The following is a 20682-nucleotide window of genomic DNA, read 5'->3' as shown; positions in this document are numbered from 1 at the left end:
AGAGGGAGGAGGGGGGAGGGGAGGGGGGCAGGGCCGGAGACCCGCGAAAAGCAGGGCCAGAGAGGAGATCCGCCCGGTGGCGGGGTCGGGAACGTGACCAGCGGAAGGGACGGAGGGCCGGCCGGAAAGAAGACCCGAAGGAGGGAAGGGACCACGGGGCAGCTCCGCGCGAGAGGCGTGGTCGGGAAGTAGACCCGAGGAAGGATCGAGGTTGGGAAGGATACCAGCGGCAGGGGCGTGAGCGTGGAGAAGACCCGCGGAAAAGGCGTGGCCGGTGAGGAGACCCGCGAAAGGGGCGGGGCCGGGAAGGGGACACGAAGCAGGGGTGGAGCCTAAGAGAAAGACCTACCGGAAGGGCGGGGCCGGAGCGGAGGCCGGCGGAAAAGGGCTGATCGGGAGACCTGCAGGCGGGGCTTGGCCGGGGAGGAGTCTCACGGAAGGGACGGAGACTGGGAGGAGTCACGAGGAAGGGGTGGGGCCTGCACGAAGCCCGCGGTAGCGACCGGGGTCGAGGAGGAGACCCGCGGAAGGAGCGGCTAGGGGGGTTTGTGTCGCTCCTCACGGGTTGCAGCGGCCCCCTAGAGCTTCCGCGGAGCTCGCGCAAGTACCTAGCCTCCGAGCCGTCTACCGCGCCCCGGAAACGCCCCGCCGGAAGCGCCCCCCTCAGAAACGCCGACCGCTTTGGCGCGCTTTTTGGCCCGGCTGTTCGTGTCGCGCGCGTTCCTAGGTCCGGGCGCTCGGGAACGCGTCTCTGTCAGGCCCTGACCCCGGCGGGACTCCGACGGGACGCCGACGGCGCCGGGATGTGGAGGACGCGCGAGGAGGTGGACGCCACGCTGCGCACGGCCAGGCTGAACGCGGCGGAGCTGCAGCCCGCCGTGCACTGCCTGCGCTTCGGGCCCGCGGCCACCGGCGACACGCGCCTACTAGAGCTGGAACCTGCCCTGTGCCAGCGTCTGGAGGAGGGACACAGGTGAGGTTAGCCTGTGCGAATCGGGCACGGGGTGAGACAGCAGTGAGTCGGACGTGGGAAAGACGGGCGTGGGGTTGGGGCGGGCCGGGGGAGTTCGGGTCCTGGGCAGGCTAGGGATAGGGCCTGGGGTTGGCGGGCCTGAGAGGAGGCGGGACACGTGGTAGAGAAAAGGTGATGCGGCGGGGGAAGCGGGACACCGGTGGGGTGGGACTCCGGGGAGGCAAGATGGAGAGGTGGGGCTCGGGAGACAGCGGGTGAAACGACGCGAGGGAGGCCGGCAGGGGTCGCAGGGGGTTGGGTTGTGACACAGGTTAGGTCCGGCATGGATCGGACCCCCGGCGCCCCAGCCTCGGGCCGGCTCCTGCTGATTCTCGGGGAAGTGAGATGAAGTAGGGCCAGGGGCCTGATTCCCCAGCACCTGCCTTCTCTTGGGCTTCCACGCCCCTGCAAGGCTGCACCGAGATGATCGATAGGCCTGGGCCAGCTGACGCTGGAGGCAGGTGCCTGCAAACAGGTCAGGGGCAAAACCTCAGTGAAGTCGTGAGGATGTTGACTTGGAATCCAGAGACTCCACAGAACCCCGACATCCCATCTTAAATGCATTCTTAGAATCCTTGCCTGCCTTCCATTTATGTTTATTTTACTCAGACAATGGGGTGCGTAGTGAATACAGGCTTGGTAATTAATTGGTCAGCCCTGCTTGGGGTCATTCAGTTGGGATCTGAAGCTGTTTCTTATTCTGGGTCAGCTGCAAATTTACTGCAAGGTCAGTGATTTACAAATATAGTCAATGGTGAGGTAGGTTTTGAAGGCAACCTTGAGAAGCCTGGAGAATCAACATCTGTCCCTCCGCTCTGTGCATCTCAGTCCTGCAAATTAGGGTTAGAGATCCAGCACTGTCCTTACTCTGACACCTGTACTCTGGCTATTTTTTTCTCATTCAGATTCCATGTAACTGAACTCTCTAAGCTGCTTTCCAGTTTTCATGCTGTACTGACCAAACATTATCATAGTTTACTGACCAGTCTCCAGATACCAGCTTCAAAGCATCTTTAGGGAACCGCAGAAGAGCCTTACCATCTGTTTCCATCTCACGCTGAGCTGCTGAGGATTGGAGAGGTGTGCTAGGTAGCAGAAAAACAGCAGAACCTAGAAAAGTATATTTTTAGTTGGGGAGGGGGTGATATGAACAAAATACTTCAAAGAGGGTTAGTGCAGTTAGAAATGAGCCTGCAAGAGTAGGTTCTTCAACCTATTAAACATTATTAGTACTGCAAATCTAAAAAAACTTTTATTTTCATCTAAATAAAGCCTGGATTAAAAATAATGATACAGTTTACTGTTTCAGGTTTTTATTTTTTTTTCTTTTTGAGTTGGAGTCTCAATCTGTCGCCCAGGCTAGAATGCAGTGGCACGCTCACGGCCACCCCAGCATCGACCTGCTAGCTCCGGCGATCCTTCTGCCTCAGCCTTCTAAGTAGCCGGAACTACAGGTATGTGCTGCCATGCCTGGCTAATTTTTTATTTATTGTAGAGATGCAGTCTTGCCAAGTTGCCCAGGCTGGTCTTGAACCCATGGGCTCAGGCAGTCCACTCAACTTGGCCTCCCAGAGTGGAGATTACAGGATAAGCCACCAAGTCTGGCCTTGGGTTTTTCATTTATTTCAAAGAAACAAGTTGTACGGAGGGTTACAACTAGAACCAACTCCTTGTCAACTCCACTATCTTTGTTTTTAGTCTTTTCTCTTCCTCCTCCTCATCTTCATTCCTCCCCTCTTCTTGATTTCCTTCAGCTGTAATGAACTCCCTTTGAGTTTTTTTTTTTTTTTTGGTTTGGCATTGTATCCTTTTATTCCTAAAGTCTCATTTGCAATTCAGCAGCTGGTTAGGTTAGGATGTGTTCTTTGATTATGAGAGGCTACTCAGAACAAAAGAGGAAGGGTGACATTTGTGGAGGTCCAGGAGCAGAGCCACAGCTGTCTTTGGAGAACTTGTTAGAAGTGCAGAATCCTGTCCCAGACCTACTGAATCCCAAGCTGCTTTGTACAAAATTCCCTAAGATGCCTGTGTGTCAATTTGAGACTTGCCACTTTAGCACGTATTAGAAAATCATGACATCTTGACTGAGGCTTCTAGGTGTTTTGTCATGTGCTCTTCTTAGAAGTTTGTGTGAAGATACCATGTGGTGACATTGGGCCTCTTGGTCTCTTTGGATCTGTCTTGTGCATGTGTATTGATTTTTCCCTTGTGAGGTTCCTAGTGTCTGGGTGGACCTCCTAAGACCTGGCGCTTGCTCCACAAGGGCCAGACCCAGCACTGAGACTTAAGTTCTGTGAGCCTAGAGGATTTTGGACCTGTGTATGATGATGTCTGTTGCAGTCTCAACAAACCAGACCTTTTTCTTCCATTTTCCTGCAGTTTTGTGATTCGTGGTGATAAAGATGAGCAAGCCGTGCTATGCAGTGAAGACAGAACATATGACCTGAAGATAGCAGATACTTCAAATATGTTGCTTTTTATTCCTGGTTGCAAGACTCCAGAGCAGCTGAAGGAGGAAGACACACTCTGTGACATGATCCATGCCGAGGTGCTCTGTCTTGATTCATATAAGTGTGAGAAGTAAAACACGGTGCTAATCATGCTTTTAGTTAAACACTTTAGGTATAAGATGTATAATCAAAGGGAAACTAGGAAGTTGTTTAATGAAATTGGAATTTCTCAACCTTGTTTTTGCTTGTTTGCTTGGAGTCTTGTGAACTTGTCTATTTTCCTATTTTAATTTTCAAGTCCCAGACAAATCATTTCCTGTAATGTGGAAAGTTTGCCATTCTGTGACTCATTCTAAAAGTTCTACCTATTTTCAGTAAATTTTGCTGGGGATGTGTTTTGAAAGGAAACTCCCTCAAACCACAACTAGTTTATTTGGTAATGTTTACAAAGTAGAGAAATGAAGGATTTTGAGTTTTTGAAGGAAGTGTGTTTCTTAGCTTTGAAGTTGGTTTAGTGTTCATAAACATCTGCCAAGTATACAACATTTTAGATGTATTTTGGAGAATATTGATGACAGTTACCAAGCAAAAAATCTCCATCCTTTCTGGGTTACACATATAGCAATCAAGCACAGCCCTTATTTCAGAATGCCTTCAGGCCAGATCTGTTCTCAAAAATAGGACTGGAAGGGAAAAAAGGGAAAATGTAGAGAAGCTTTGGTGATTCACGTGATGTTACGAGAACAGAAGAACTTCCCGGAAATGTAGTTTAGTGGTTGTGGTATCATTAAGTCTTTCATTGTAATTAACTAGAAATGTTGGCAGCTCATCCCTTTGTAAAAAAAAAAAATAATAATGTTACTTTTTATCTGTAGGTGTTTCTGTGAGGGTATAATAACAACTATGAAAACCTTCAAGCTCATGTTTGTTTGGGAATTCTGTGTGCTGAGATGGGGTAAAACTTAAAGATCCACTAACCAAAGTCAGAATCTGTGGTTGTGCTCAGATGCCTCAGGGCTGGACCTGGCCTGCATGTGTGTAGAGCAGGCTGGGGTTTTGTGGGTGGCTGCTCAGTTGCTGTGGGGGAAATTGGCCTGACATCACTAGACCTTCTGATTTATTTTTTCCAAGTAAAACTTGAGATTTAGATTTTTGGAGCTAAAATCTAGTTTTTTTATGCCAGGAACTATTTTTAAAAACATATAAAACCTCTCCTTTCCCCTAGTGCAAAGGCATATGCCAGTATTTGTGCATTGGTGTAGCTGGAAGTTTTCTGCTTTGCACTGTGGGTTAAATCCGTTTCCCTGCTTTTGTCCCCTAAGTTCTTCCTGTGAAGGCCTCAGAATCAGCATTTCCTTCAGACCAAGCCTCATCTTGTCAGTGAAACTTTGTTCTAGTTTGAAAGTAAGAAGACACCCAGAGATAATTCCAATCACCTTTTTTTTTTTCTGCGACACCTTTGGGCAGCTACTAAGTACAAGGCACTGAGCAAGTCCTGGAGATACAGAGAGGCAGCAGATACCCATCCATCCGCTAGCCTCTATCAGCTGGAGTTCAAGGGCTAGGCCACTTATGATTTCACAAGTGCAACAGTGGAGTTTGGCTGCAGTTCTCAATAGAAAGTTCTTGCATTGAACAGAAGTCTCTCTCCCCTAACTTCTGCTTAATTTTGACAACATGAGCAACACAGCAAGGTTCCCTGTTCTCTTTAACATCCTTTCATTATTGAAGACTATAACAGTACCTCTTATGCATTTTCTGTTTTTCAGCTTGAGTGTTATCATTTTTGGTTATTTGCACCTGGTCTGCAGAATTGCCACCATCCTGGTCATTTTTTGTGTGTGTGCATGCTCTAGTTTACAGAGTGTATTTGAGATGTGATATTCAATTATTAGTTTCCACTATGCTGAAAAGTGTCTTATTAATTGGGACCTAACTAGACTTTTCCTGAAGATGTCATCCATCCTTGGGAGGTGGTTGGTGGGCACCTTTCCAGCAGAAAGCAGAATACCTGGCTTCTTTTTCTTGGTACTTGTTGAGGGTAAATGGCTAATTGGAATTTTGCATGGCATTTTCTTTTAGAATGGCTTCTAAAAGGTTATGATGTTTTACAATTTCTAGATCTTTGGTTTTTCTAATAATTACTGGGAATTAAGAAGATGTAGACCTAAATTAAAGAAGCTAAAGAAACTTTTGATGGAAAATACCTATGAAGGACCTGACAGTCAAAAAGAGAAAGATTCAAATTATTCCAAAGTAAGATTTTTATTTTTATTTTTTCATTTGGAAATGAAAAAAGTAAAACTATAATTAGAGGCACTTAATGGTGACATTCTTCCTTTTTAAAGTTTATATTATGAAAATGTCAAACATACCCAAAAGCACAGAGAATAGTAATACAACCCCAATATAGTTATCATTCACTTGAACAATTACTAATCTTTTGTCAGTCTTGTTTCTTCTATCCCCATTCTATCCTTCCACCATTTTTTTATTTTTCTAGAGTATTTCAGAGCAGATTATGTGTATTATGGAACCATTTATGCAGTTGAGCTCTTCTCATGTTCTTAACTTAGAAATAATAGATTTTGGGAGGTAAAATTAATTTTCATTTAATTAAAAATATTTAGATGCTCTTGAATTAAGACACTATGAAAATGGAAATTATTTTGACTCTAATTAAAAATTAACAAATCGCTGGAAGTATGGAAGAATATTTATAAAACAAGTTAAAAAAAGTTTAATGTACTTTAAAATTATAGAACTCTACTGTTGTCCCTAAGACCATATTTGGATTAGAATTTCTTTTTTCTCCACTAATTGAGTTCTTTTTTTCTTTTTTTGAGGCGGGCTTTCACTAGTCTCAAACTCCTGGCCTCTTTTAAAAAATATTTTTGTGTAACATCTTTATTGAAACAATTCTCAAACCAAGCAATTCATCCATTTTGAAGTGTGCAGTGCTTTTTAGTACATTAACAGAGTTATGCAGCCATCATCACCATCAAGTTGAGAACACTGTTCTCACCCCAAAAAGAAGCCATATAGCCTTAAGCTACTTCCAGTTCCACCTTCTCTCATCTGTCCCCTCAGCCTTAGACAACAACTAATCAACTCTCCTGGCTATGGATTTGCCTAATCTGGATGCTTCATATGAATGGAATCACGTAATATGATTGGTTTTTTTCACTTAGCATCATCTTTTCAAGATTTATCTATGTTAGAGCATGTATCAGTATTTTATTTATTTTTATTGCTGAATATCCCATTTTATGGATATGCCACATATTGTTTATTAGTTGGTAGAAATTTGGGTAGTTTCCACATTGTGGCTGTGAAGAATATGCTGCCGTGATCATTCATGTACAAGTTTTTATATGGGTCTATGTTTTCATTTCTCTTGGGTCTGTACCTAGGAGTAGACTTGATGGGTTGTGTAGTGACTATGTGTAACCTTTTGTGGAACTGCCATATTATGTCCCAGAGTGGGTATATTCATTCCCCTACATCCTTGACAATGCTTGTTATTATCTTTTTGATACCCATCCTAGTGAATTTCAAGTGGTATCTTGTGGTTTTGAAATGCATTTCCCTGATGATTAATGATGTTGAACATCTTTTTGAATTTGTATATCTTTAGAGAAATGCCTATTCAATTTCTTTGCCTGATTTTTAATTTGTCTTTTTATTATGAAACTATAAGAAAGTTTGTGTAGTTTAGATACAAGTCCCTTATTGGATATATGATTTGCAAATACTTATTTTCCCATTTTATGTGTTGTCTTTTCACTTTTGAGCTTTTTTTTATTGTGGTAAAATATAACATTAAATTTACCTTTTTTAAGGATACAGTTTAGTGGCATTAAGTGCATTCATAGTAGTGTGCAGCCACCACACCCTCCATCTCTAGAATTTTCCCATCATCCTGAACTGAAACTCTCTGCCCAATAAGCAATACCTCTCCATCTCCCTTCTCCAGCCCCTGACAACCACCATTCTACTATCTCTACAAATTTGACTGTTCTAAATACCACATATAAGTGGAATCATACAATATTTATCCTTTGTGTTGACAGTGTTCTGAAGTACAAAAGCTTATCATTTTGCTGTTTGATTGATGTTTTTTCTTTTGTTGCTTATGTTTTTGGGATCATATTCATGAACAAATCCAACATCATGAAGATTTACCTTTGTTTTTTCTAAGATGTCCACTGATTTTGTGTAGTAGTCATTATACATTTACAAAATAAACTGAGCTAGTGCGTAAATAATTGCTTTAATCTGTTCTATGTATCCCCCAAATTTAACAAACCCCAAAAAACTTTAGAGGCCTTAAAATATATTTTTTTTCTTGTTTCAGTATACAACTGAAGATTTGCTTAATCAAATTCAGGCAAGTGAGCAAGAAATAATGGCCCAATTACAAGTTCTAAATGCCTGTGAAATTGAAGGTAGCGTAACTTATGATTATTATTAATGATGGAATTGGACATCATCTGAGAGAGAGGCTTTTGGACATCTCCACTCTATTGCTTACAGTTTATTTAACAATGGGTCAAAGATGGTAAAATGTGTCTTCTTGAGCATGGGATAGAGATGACTGTGATCATCTATTCATAAGATCAGTCTGCAACTAGGTGATGTTAACAATGCCTTACAGGCCTTTTTCTTTGAACTAAATGGTAATAGAACTATATTAGATTAAGAAAGGTTCGTAAATATTGGCAGTCTAATCTGATAGCTTCCTTAGTAAGGGAACAAGACCTAGGAACGGGAACTTGCTTGTCCAGGATTTCAGGGTACGTGTTAGTTAGTGTTGGCATACAGAACAGAATCCAGGTCTTTGAACTTTTCATTCAGAATAAGTTTAATAACCTCATTGTATTTTCAAATGACTTGGAAGATGGGGCTGTTTCTTGTGATAGCTCTGGAAATATTTGTGAACATATGTTCATGTAATAAACCTGGATAGATGGTATGGGAGTGTGTGTTGGGGTGTGAGGGTGAAGGAGAAAAACATCTTTCACCTGGTGTATTTCAATTCAAAAAGATAATGCAGTCTTGTTTTCTTCCTCCCACATTAATATTAATAATATGTAATTTATTGTCAAGTCTTGTTCAAAGACAATGTGGAGGGAAGCACTTGTGATTCCTGAAAACAGCTTCTCAACTGATTGTTCAGAATCTTGACAGATTTCAAATGGGATTTTCAAATAGATTTTCATTGTGTTTGAATGGAAAATTTCAAGGAAACAACATTTTGAAAAATTTGCACTGTCATAAGTTTGTCCTGTGTAATAACCAGCAATCTCTTTATGTCCCAAGAGAGGACATCCGAATGGTTTGCTAGATTTACAAGGCACTGTCTCTCAGAGAGGTTAAAAAAACACTTGATCTCCCTGAAGACATAGTTTAAAGTGATTGTGAGAAAGGCTTAAAAAGAAGCACTATTTAAAGATAATGAAGACCTGAGTGTCTCTTTTGCAGTGGGCCAGAGCATGTTGCTACTTTGTCAGTCTACTAGCTAATTTACTTACAATGTTCTCTGGTAAATAGAGCTCTTGGAATTTTTAGGTTATTGGAGGACTCTTGAATTTGACTATGAGATGAAACTTCTGAATCATATAACTCAGCTTGTGGATTCCGAATCATGGTCTTTTAGTAGAATTCCTTTGAATACATGCCTCCAGGAACTTGGACCATTGGAGCCTGAGTAAGTACCTTAATTGTTTGTCCATTCAGATTTTCTTAAGGAGAAGGAAATTCTTTTCCAGATGGGAGCTAGACCCAGTGCATAGACTACAATAATTATATTGTAGTATCTTAGAGAAGATTTGGGAGCTTTGGTTACTGGGGTGAATAAATGTGTATTATCTGTCTCTCTTTTTTTTTTTTTTTTGCCATAAAATGTAAATCAATCATTGAGCTATTTTATACTAAGTAAATGAATGTAGCATGGAGCTTGGTATATGGTAGCTTCACAGCATATTTTAGTTAGTTAATTTAAACGTATTATGTGGTAACCAAAATCACTTAGTATTTCAAATCTCAAATTTATATCTTATTTTTTAGTTAGCAGTAGGGTTTAAAATGTAGTGCATAAAAATATTGATAACCTTTCAAATGGTGTTTTGAATTTTTCAGGGAAATGATAGAGCATTGTCTTAAATGTTACGGGAAGAAATATGTAGATGAAGGTAAGATTGGAAAGTATTCTAATAAGTATTTTAATTCTATGTGTTAAAATTGGCATACTTTTCTGAAGTGCGTTGGTGTTAAAAATAAGAACTCAGGGTTGTGGGAAGTGTGTCAAGGTGATAATTCCTTCCAAGAAATTGCATTCAGGAAAAGGAAATGTTAGTACTGAACTTAATTGTAAGGGGATAATATGAAACCGTCTTATACCTTTTCCTTAGGTGAAGTTTATTTTGAATTGGATGCTGATAAAATATGCCGAGCAATAGCACAAATGCTACTTCAGAATGCGGTGAAATTCAATCTTGCTGAGTTTCAGGAAGTGTGGCAACAGAGTGTTCCTGAAGGAATGACAACCAGGCTTGATCAGCTCAAGGTAATGGCATCAGGGGCTACTGTTTTAATTCAATCGGTGGTCGGTTACTAGGTGAGGGATACTTGGATTGGCACTGAATTTGGAGCCAGTTTATATCCCTAGGTACCTATTAGAGGTGCACTGTATTTAGTCCATCACAAAGAGCTTTAAAAAAAAAAAGTCCAGTGCTTTATTGAGCTATAATTTACACATCGTAAAATTTCATCATACAAAAGATTTTTAGTAAATTCACTAAGTGATGATTGCTACACCCATGGCCTCAGTAAGATCCCTTCGGTCCATTAACACTCAATCCATGTTCCCACCCAATGTGTTTCATTTTGTTCCATTTCTCTCCATTTTCATCCCCACTCTCCGGATCCACACTACCACGATCTCCTGCCTCTCCAGTAGCAATAGCACCCTGAGCGGGCCCGCACCTTCAGAGGGATGTCAGCAGCATAATGTCCTAAGCAGACCTGCACTTTCAGATGGGTTTCTTCAGAATATTACCCTGTGCAGGCCTGTACTTGTAGGTGGATATCAGCAGCATAGCACCCTGAGCAAGCCTATACTTTTAGATGGATGTCCTGCCTAAGTCACCTTAATGGTTGCCTATTGCACCTAGGAGATAAAATCCCAAATTCATATCTTTGCCTACAAGGCCCTTCTGGTCACCTCGTGGCTTCATCTCTGGTCACTATCTCTCCTGCGTACCACATCCAGCCTTCTATCAGGTCTTCAAGATCATCAGGCTCTCTGCCTTGGGACCTTCACACAGAGCTGCTTGTATTAGAATGATGTTCTCCCTAACTGCACTGGCCACCTCCTGCTCCTGTCTAAGTCACTTCCTCAAGGAGGCCTTCCTCCATTCTCCGCCCTAATAAAACACCTCAGTTTTGCTCTTTCTGTGTGGCACCTGCCTCTGAGCTTTGGAAATGTTTGATTACTTGGTACCCTACTCTCTGCTTTGAGAGCATTTTGCTTGCCAGTATGAGTACACTCCTTTGCATGTGGTGTGTGCTCAATGTATATTTGTTAGATAAAGGAAAGCGTTTGCTCCATGCTTATAGAGTTCCTTTTAGTTTGAGGCACTATGCTGGGTGCTGGGGAGAAAACATTACATGATGTGCCATTGAGGTGCTCAGACCAGGCCTGGGGACTGGCAATGGGGGTTGCACATGATGTGTGTAAACCTGTTCTTACAGTGTAGAGCCATCTGTGTGTGGGAAAGGCAGGCACAGGGTGTTACGAGAGCAAAGAAAAGGGGTGTGGCCACCAGATGGTCAGTTAGGGAGGGTTTCCTGAAGGCATGGCTGTTTAGCTGATGAGTGTGAAGATGATTATTGCTCTCCAGGTGGTGGGAAGGACAGGGAAAGGAACTCAGAGTGTGTAAGCACTATGCACTGCTAGGGAACCATGACTGGAGCAGGAGACACTGGGAGGTAGCTAGGGACTGCGGCTTGTGCCGAGGAATTTCATTCATCCAGAAAGCTCTTCAGAGCCACTGAGCAACATCCGCTAGAAGACCTAACTCATCAGGTACTCATTGGTTTTGCCTTTAGAAAAGAATGCTCTTGACAGTCAAGAGGAAGGATAGAATATTGGCCACATGATGGAGGAGGAGAGCTGAGTAGGCTGTCAACACTTACTCTCTGACTAAGAGAGAAACAGGATGAGGACAATGGAGAGAAATTGAGACTTAGCATTTGCAGGCTCTAGGGACCATTAGGTGTGAGACTGACTAATGGGATCTAGGTGACATCTAGGTTTTCTTGGGACTTGAGCCATTTTGGTTGGTAAACAAGGTGTTCCTGTACAGATTTGGTTAAAGGTCTGGGGGCCCAAAAGAGAAATCTGAGCTGAGATACAAACAGCCTGAGATGTATACTCCTGAGGTGTATATGTTGGCTGAGGCCACAGGTTTAGATGAGGTGACTCAGTAGAGGGATAGTGAAACAAGTTGAGGGGTTGTACGAGAAGCCCCAGGGAGCTATGGCATCAGGTTAGGAAAGCAAGGAGGTAGTAATGCCAGCGATGGAGGGAACTTTACAGAAGGAGTAACCAGCATTAGAAAAAAAAGTCAGAGGGCTAGTCAGCGAGTCCAAGAAAGGAGCCCACTGGATTTGGCAGTGATAGGTCATTGGTGACTTCTAAAGCCAGCACAATCTTGACCAGCTGGTGGTGGTAGAAGCCAGATTGTAGAAGGGAATTCATGCTTGCAGGAATTCTATTTATGAAACAGTCTATTATAAATCTATGGCTCTAGAGAGTTTGTGTAAGTTTTGTGTAGCTGACATTTTAAATGCCTTGGGCTAAGCTGAACCTAAAGGTAAAAGGATGAGTCATGTGTAAATGTCACCTTGTTTTTTACTTTTTCTTATCATTTCATGTAGGGTTTGGCACTGGTAGATAGAAACTCAAGACCAGAAATAATCTTTTTGCTGAAAGTAGATGACCTACCTGAAGACACTCAGGAACGTTTTAATAGTCTGTTCTCGCTAAGGGAGAAGTGGACAGAGGAGGACATCGCTCCATATATTCAGTAAGTAATTTACTAGAGATGGATTTTCAGGGTTGCCCTTTTATAGCATGGTATGGGGTTTTGGATTTATCATTAAGATGCAGTTTTCTTGAGTATTCCCTGAGGATGCTACTTCCCTCAAACATTCTGGGGAGAGACTTACTGCTCTGTTGTCTCCATGAGACCGATCCTGGAGGTGGGATGCCATCTTTGCTCCTTACTGCCTCTAAAGCCACTTCTCACAAAACAGTCTCCTGCGAGGGACAGAACATAATCCCACTGTGAACCCAAGGCAAGCACCTTCTCTGATTGCCAGGTACTGACCTCTCTGCTGCCTTACTTCACCATTGTAATCATGGCCAGGTTGCAAGACAGGTTAGCCCTGAAGTCGCTGCAGACAGGATTTCAAGGTCACAGACACTGGAAATCCACAAACACTGCAGCTTGTCACTGTGTCACCTCCAGATCCTTTCTCTTCTCTTGACTCATCTTGGATTCCATGGTCAGCCTCTCTTAACTCCTGCTGTCTACACTTTACTCCTTTGGCTTTTCACCTGGGCAGCTGAAGTTTTCTAGAGAAGAAAACACAGTAGTTCCTAAGCTGTCTCACTTGCGAGCCTAAGTAGTACTTATGTGGTCTGGCCAGGCACTGTTTCCTTAGGAAACTGCTCCATTTCAGGACTTCCTTTACGTCTTTGCTTTCTTAGACCAGTAGTACTCTACTTCCTTCTAAGGCCTTAATTTTTGAGTATATAGAAGTAGTGAGGCAGAAACCCACTTTCTTCCCACAGCTTGGTCCGCATCCTCTTCCCAAGTGCACCTCCCTTCATGTAGTCCCTCTGTGCGGCAAGACTATCCCTGCCCACAGCTGGTCCTCCCCCTGTACTAGGTCCATTCCCTCTGATGTGGGTCCTCTAGTGACCCCTTCATCTTATATTCTGACGTCTCCTTTTTCTGGATCTCCCCGATCCACATGTGATATTCTGTCAAGTTGCCATCTTGGAAAACAGCAGTCTTGACTTCAGACCCACGTCCTTGGCTCCCCTCCTCAGGAAGGCTCTGCTGAAAAGTCTCTACGCACTGTCTGCGTGCTTACCTCCTACCTTTCCGCTGCCCAGTGACATTGTCTTTCTACACCCAGTGGCAGTTGTTGGGCCTTGTGTGCTTGTCCCCTTGGCACAATTTGACCCAGTGGACCATGCTGTCCTGTGAGAAACGTGCTGGTTTTCTCCTGCCCCCAGGGCCGCTCTTCTGTTTTTTGCTGATGTCATGTGTTCTTCTCAGTCTTTAAATAATGGAGTTTCCAGGACTCTGTTTTGGGCTGTGTTCGCTTCTGTTTGTACTTTTCCCTTGGTGTCCTCATCCAGGCCTGGATACAAGTTTATGACTTCCTAATTTTATCTTTATAAGTGACCATTTCCCCAAGCTCCAGATCCTGATATCTAGTTGTTGAATTCCCTTTTCCACTGGGTATCTTGTAGGAATTTCATACCTAACTTGTTCATGACAAAGCTGTTGGTTCTCCCTCATCCTTACCCCTACTTCTTCATCTCAGGTAATGGCACCGCCACTAACCCAGCTGTGCAAGCAACACCCAGGGGTTACTCTGTCCTCTTCTTCTCTCCCCAACTGGTTCATGCTGTGAGCACATTCTGGCACCTGATCCAGTTAGTCTCCTTGCTTCTGTTTTTGCCCCCTCTCCTCTTTTTATACTGTTAAACATTCAGAAGTGACAGTATAATGAGCCCTCTATACACCTACCATCCACCCCCCATAACAGTCAACTTATTGCCTCCATGGTTTAACACTTAAGTCACGTTGTGCTTTTCATGCATTAAGACCCTCCTTGTGACTTTTCATTACAGTTAGACTTGAAGTACACCTGGTTTTCCATGTTCTTCAAGATCCTGTGTGGGTGAGCCCTTGCTCCCTTCTCCAGCTCTGTCCTCCTGCTCTTTCCTCTCTTTTTCATGTTCCAGTTCCAGTCTTCTCCCCTGTGAAGTGCAAAAGAGGCAGCTGGAGCTCAGGGAGGGATGGTCACCTGGACAGGTTCATGCTGGGCCTGGTGTCGGTTTTCAGACCCCAACCCCACTGTGTCACGTTGTCTGTGCTCTACTTCAGAGGCCGTGTGATGCAGTGGAAGTGAAGTCACACAAACCTGCAGAATTTGACTGTCAGTTACCACCTGTCTGAGCCTCAGTTTCCTTGTTTCCAACATGGGGTTAAATAACACATGGCTCCTACTCTTACTATGAGGGTGAAATGAGATACCTGTAATGTACCTACTTCACTGAAAACTTAGGACCACTCCCTACCCTCTCTCTACAGACACCCACATTGATGGTTGTTGGATTTCAGGAGAGAGAGATAAATTAAATACATAGTATTGTCAATATCATATTATGTTTCCTAAAAAATTCATTTTTTTTTATTGTTCCCACAGAGATTTGTGTGAAGAGAAGCAAACCATAGGTGCATTACTCACTAAGTATTCGCGTTCTTCAATGCAAAATGGTGTTAAAGTTTATAATTCAAGAAGACCTGTTTCTTAAAAGAACAATCTTTTCTTTGGGACTAAAGTTGGTTTATAAAGTGGCTGGATATAAGAAAAAGATCTTATGACTTCTTTTTAAAACCTAACTTTTCTTCTTTTTTTTAAGGATACAGGTCTCACTTTGTCTCCCAGGTTAGAGTTCATTGGTATGATCACAGCTCACTACAGCCTGGAACTCCTGGGCTCAGGTGATCCTCCCACTTCAGCCTCTTGAGATGGGGGCTCTCGCTGTGTTACTCTGGGTGGTCTTGAACTCACCACAAGCAATCTTCCCACCTTAGCCTCTCAAAGCATTGAGATTACAGACATGAGACACTGCTCCTGGCCCAGAAACCGTCTTTTTTTTTTTGAGTTGAGTTCTCACTCTTTTGCCCAGGCTGTAGTGCAGTGACACAATCACAGCTTACTATAGTCTCTATCTCCTGATCTTAGGAGATCCTTCTGCTTCAGCCTTCTGAGTAGCTGAGACTACAGGTTTGCGCTGCCATGCATGGTTACAAAATCCTAGTCTTCTGAGGCATTTTTCTCCTCATCTTAATCATTTAAAAATTGCTGTTTTTTAATGTAATAATTTATTCCTATATCTTTCAAGTTAAATTTGTACTATGTACATGGTATAAATAAACAAGGACAAAAGAATTATTACCTGTATTTAGTATTTGAGGCCTGCATGGTTTTTATTTATAGAAAAAAGTTTTTCATTTCAAATTTAAAATGTCATTAATAAGGATTTAAAGTCCTAATCATCAAGACATTTTTAAAGTTTTTCAGATAATTAAATAGTAATTGCTTCATAGAAGAGAATTAGTTATTCACTTAAATGCTATTTCTCAAGTGAGTTTCCCTCTACTTTCAGCCTTCCACCAAAGCAGGAAGTCACTAGGTGCTACAACATATTTATATTAGTTGTTTACATTGATGAAATTGGCTTGACAATCACTCCTCTATTTACTTGGTTGGTGTAGACATGCACTTTGGGAAAAAATAGGTTTGGTCCTCCATCCTATGTGAAGAATACTGATAAAGCAGTTTATAATCCTATAGTGAAGAATACTGGTACAAGTCATGCTCACTAGACAACTTTTAAGTACTTTCTACTTGGTTTTGGAATGCTTGATTATATTCCTTTGTAGCTTTATTTTTCTAATTTGTTTCAGTTTAGATCAAAGTTCAAATTAATTTTACCTTGACTAGTGAACTCAATACTTGTGTTACTGGGAGAAGGGGTGCTGTTCCCAGCATGAGATGGTCAGTGATAGGCTCTTGTGTTCAGGTTTGGAATGAATTCAGACAGGAGTGAGATAAGCAAGTGTCTTTGTTGGGCAAAGAAGAGTATACACCCAAGGAAGGGGGACAGGCACAAACAGCCCATGGAAAGTTGCTGCTTCAGCACCCAACTTTTGTTGAGCTATAACTTTTATTCTTAGGGGTGTTGAGGAGTGGGTTTTGGGGTAGGCTTTTCCTAGAAATGGGTGGTCCTAGGGCTGGGTCTCTGTTACTCCTCCCTCACTTCGGGCTGGGGAGTTTCAGGCCCTATACTGTCATGGCATCAGATGTACGATGGGAGTGGGAGGTTTCCCTAGAGTAATGTTACATTAATAGTATTGCAGTGAAGGTAAAAAAGTCAGTCTTGGATATCTTAGGTCAACCTTAGCTATTGATGCACATGCTCCAGCGGTCTCTGAATTAGTCCCTGCCTTGGTGGTTGGCTCTTGACAGCAAGCATCCTGGATGAATGAACTACGATGCTGTAAGTACTTTTCTGGTAAGAGACTAACAAGTAGGTAGGTGTGAAGTTTCCTATAGCTAGGCTGCTTGATTGCATGCGTGGTTTTGCAACAGCTGGGAACTTTACTGCAGCCCTGAAGTCTTCTTAGCCTAACTTTACTCTATCACGAGGACAGCTGGAGGGGGTGGGCCCACAGTTTAAAAATGTCAATGGATAGATAATCCATAATTAACCAAGAATAAACTGTTAACGGAAGCTTACAAATTTTATTCTCATGCACGTGAAAAGTAAACTCATTGGCATCCAGATGTCTCTGTCTTGTTATTGCTGCACGTGTGGATAGTGACACACATGGTACATGCCCTACTGTGAACCGCAGCAGCAGTTGTGGGGCTCTGGTTCTGGAGGCTGGCAATCAGACCTCCTTGCTCTAGTTACATGTTTCACAGCTGGGGTCATTGGGCCGGGCCGTGTGATGTCTATACAGCACCGCCGGCCCGCCGGTCTACACCTGACTTTCCACAAACTCTTCCAAGCTTCTCTGTGTACTAGACCCTTAGTCTAACGTGATGCGCCCCCTTCTCCTGCCTGCTCTGTGCCTCGCCCACAAAACATTTTCGCCACGTTAATTTGAACATTTACCCCCACCGAGCGCACGGCAAAGCGAGTCCAGGGTCCTCGGCATCAGACGCAGGCTCCACCGGCGGGTGTATATTTGCTGGTCCCGCTCCCCGCGCGCAGGCCCCGCCTACTGACGCTGACTTCCTCGTCCTGCGCTCTCGCCCGCCCCGTTTCCGTTTACGTCGGGGGTCAGAGGTGACCGGAAGGTGTCTGCCGGCGGTGGCATCGCGCGGTTGCCGAGAGGGGCGTCTGTGTGACAGGCTCGCCGGAGGCGGCGTGTAGGAGCCGGGCCGCGGGAGTGGGGCGTGGGGGGCCTTCCCCCAGGCCCAGCCCCGGGACCCCGGGCCGCCCATGCCGCCGGCCGGCCTGGAGCTCGCCAGGATGAACAGGAAGAAGGGAGACAAGGGGTTTGAGAGCCCGCGGCCGTATAAATTATAAGTATCTTTCCATCTCCCTGATCCTCTCTGGCTCTCCTGCCGTGACTTGTGTTTTTTTGGTTGCTTGGAGCTACCTGGTGGGCCCGGAAAGTCCCGGGGGACGGGGGATTACGGTGGGGAAAGTCGGGCTGACTGGCCGAGCTGGACACGTTCTGGATTCCAGTGTTGCCCGGCGCGCGGGAGTCTCCGGGCGGGTGAATAAAGCTTTGTTTAAAAGCAGTCAGTTGTATTTCTGGAAAGAGAAATCTGTTTTCGTGACTGTTGCTACTTTTAAAACAAGCAAATTATCCCAGTTGTAGGGTTTTTAAATGAAAGATTTACGTGTGATTTTGAGCCACTTAGAACTTGGTCCTTGTTCGGTGCGGGGGGGCTCACCTCTAATTCCTGCACTTTGGTAGGTAGGTCCAGACCGGAGGATCACTTGCAGACAGGAATTTGAGACTAGCTTGGGCAACATAGCAAGACCCTGTCTTTACCAAAAAAATTTAACCGGTCTCGGCAGGCACCAGTAATTCCAGCTACTCGGGAGGCTGAGGTGGGAGAATTGCCTGAGTCCAGGAGGTGGAGGCTGCGGAGAACCGTGATCGTGTTACTGCACTCCAGCCTGGGCATCAGAGTGAGACTCCTGACTCAAGGAAAAAAAAAAAATTAGTTCTTATTTACACTTGGATAGAATTATGCTTTTATTTAGTAATATAAATTATTTTTTTCTTACTTTATTTTTGTATTTTTTTAATATACAACCCATCAGGTCGTCTGCATCAACAACATAAACTTCCAGAGAAAATCTGTTGTGGTAAGTTTATTCTCAACAGTTGTAAACAACAGATCCACCCTTCACAGTATTTAGAAACGTTATATCCTTGCAGATAATTATGTTTGAGAATAGGTAAGAATTACAATTAAGATCTGTTCCATGAGCCTTCTGCTACTCTGCCTGTTGCCTCCTTAATTCTCCCTTTCCTTTTTTTTTCAATTGCTTCATTAAAATTTTATTCCCTTTAATCTGATATCGAATATGAAAGCCCAGTATAACTAAGCATTTTAGAATTGTACATGAAACAAGAATAAGCCCATAGTGAGATTTCTCTTATGAAAAACTCGATTAAGATTTTTAATACACTCAGTGACTTGATGTAAGAGGCCACTTTTGTTTTCTAATATTTGGCTAATTTGGTTTAGGTGGTGTTGCTTTGTAGTGAAGTTTTACATCGTGTATTTGAGATCTAGAAACCCTCTGCTTCCCATTATTTGGTTGTATGGATTGCTGATACAAGGGGGACCCAAAAAAACTCAGAATTTATTTATAAAAAATTGTATATTCTTTTGTGTTTAAACTGCAGATATCTTGCCCCCAAAAGTTTTTGAACTCGTCAATTTTGATTCTTTTTAGATTCTGTTGTTTTTTGTTTCACCTCTTCCACATCAGCAAAACATTTCCCTTTGAGAACGTTTTCACCCAAGGAGACAAAAAAAAAATCGCTATGGATGAGATTGAGTGAATAGAGAGGGTGGCACCGGGGTCATGCTGTTTTTTTGGTTGAAAACTGCTGAACACTCAGTGTGGTGTGGGCAAGTACACTGGTAAATCCCCACTGTGAAATGGGCAAATGTGTTGAAAGAATCTCCAAAAACAATTCACTGAAGCCAAATACAGCTTCTCACAATGCTAGCTGGTACACTGATGCCAATGGGTTCCTAGAACACTTACCTAGCGGGGGAAGCCTACGCTACAAGGGGCCCATGCTCCAAAAAGTAATTCCAGGTTTTATGGGTTTCCCTTTGTATAATCCATTCAGGAAAATCCTTGAAAACCCAGTGCTTTATTTATTCTCTTAAGGGTATCTGCATTGAATAGACTAAACTCTTAGTGAGCTGGTTTTCCTTCAGCAATGGTCCCACTTCCCCTCTCAGACTTACCCGTGTGTGTCTAGGTTTACTTAAGATAAGCTGTATGGATAGAAAAATGTAACCTTTTCATAAGAATAATAGAATCTTATAAGGATTTGTAAGATTCCTAAAAGGTTCATTACGTTTAATCTCATGGAATTTCTTTGAATCTTTCCCACAGATTTGCCTTGTATCCCATAGTAGCATACTTCAGCTGTATCATGTTGTATGACTTGGGCAGGAAAGGTAAGAGAATTAGCGAGTGTAGTTAGGAGGTCACTATGGTCATCGAGGAGAGAAATATTGAAGCCCTGTGAAGACAGTATTAGTGAAAATGGACTAGAAATAGAGTTGACGTGGATGATTGGGTTATAGTAAGCACTTATTGAGCCCTTAACATAAGTAAGATACTTTCCTAAGCTTTATGTGTATTAACCCACTTAATCATCATAATGGCCCCATTAGTAATGTAGCTACTATTTTAATCCTAACCTTATAAACGAGGCAGTTAAAAGAATACAGGTCAAGTGACTAACCTAAGGGCATCAAGTTAGCAAGTGACATATGTTTTTAGCCAAGAGTGACCTAAGGGTTCTGTATATTTCCTTGTCTGTCACTCACCCTTCACTTTTGCTATCCCTGGGGAGGCAGTAGATGGGAAGGAGTTGCAGATGGCTCTTCAGGAATGCTAGGGAGACATTGATGACTTGTTTCCCATTGGAAACATTGGTCGGGTGGTGTATGGGTCAGGTTCCTTGCAGGAAATACATGGCACGTGTGTATAGGTTAAGTGAGGGAAGTTAATGAAGGGACCCTTGAGGGTAAACAAGGTTAGTAGAAAGCAACGGGAGGTGGGGGGACCACCCTGAGCTCCGGCAGGGTGCGACAGTTCCTAATACTAGACTTGGAAAAGCCAGG

General features: G+C 43.2%; 2 protein-coding genes across 2 annotated transcripts in view; both read left to right on the top strand.

Moving 5' to 3' along the window:
• Positions 1 to 79: 79 nt before the first annotated feature.
• DSCC1 (DNA replication and sister chromatid cohesion 1) lies at positions 80 to 15208 on the top strand. The gene is made up of 10 exons (XM_008073218.2): positions 80 to 274; positions 728 to 973; positions 3392 to 3560; positions 5584 to 5718; positions 7820 to 7910; positions 9034 to 9172; positions 9604 to 9656; positions 9876 to 10030; positions 12406 to 12554; positions 14977 to 15208. The coding sequence occupies exons 2-10, from the start codon at positions 804 to 806 to the stop codon at positions 15083 to 15085; spliced, it is 1170 nt and encodes a 389-aa protein (XP_008071409.1). The 5' UTR covers positions 80 to 274; positions 728 to 803; the 3' UTR covers positions 15086 to 15208.
• Positions 15209 to 17767: 2559 nt separating this feature from the next.
• The window catches only part of TAF2 (TATA-box binding protein associated factor 2), an 80099-nt gene continuing 77184 nt past the window's right edge, over positions 17768 to 20682 (top strand). The window contains exons 1-2 of the mRNA XM_008073217.2: positions 17768 to 17871; positions 18616 to 18670. Coding sequence (XP_008071408.1) covers positions 17789 to 17871; positions 18616 to 18670 — 138 coding nt within the window. The 5' untranslated portion in view covers positions 17768 to 17788. The remainder of the gene's footprint in view (positions 17872 to 18615; positions 18671 to 20682) is intronic.

This window comes from Carlito syrichta, unplaced genomic scaffold (genome assembly GCF_000164805.1).
Source record: "Carlito syrichta isolate Samal-C Ts95f unplaced genomic scaffold, Tarsius_syrichta-2.0.1 Scaffold315756, whole genome shotgun sequence".
In the NCBI taxonomy this organism is placed as follows: Eukaryota; Metazoa; Chordata; class Mammalia; order Primates; family Tarsiidae; genus Carlito; species Carlito syrichta.
The sequence above is the reverse complement of the archived record's forward strand: the minus strand, read 5'-3'. Positions and strand labels throughout refer to the sequence as shown.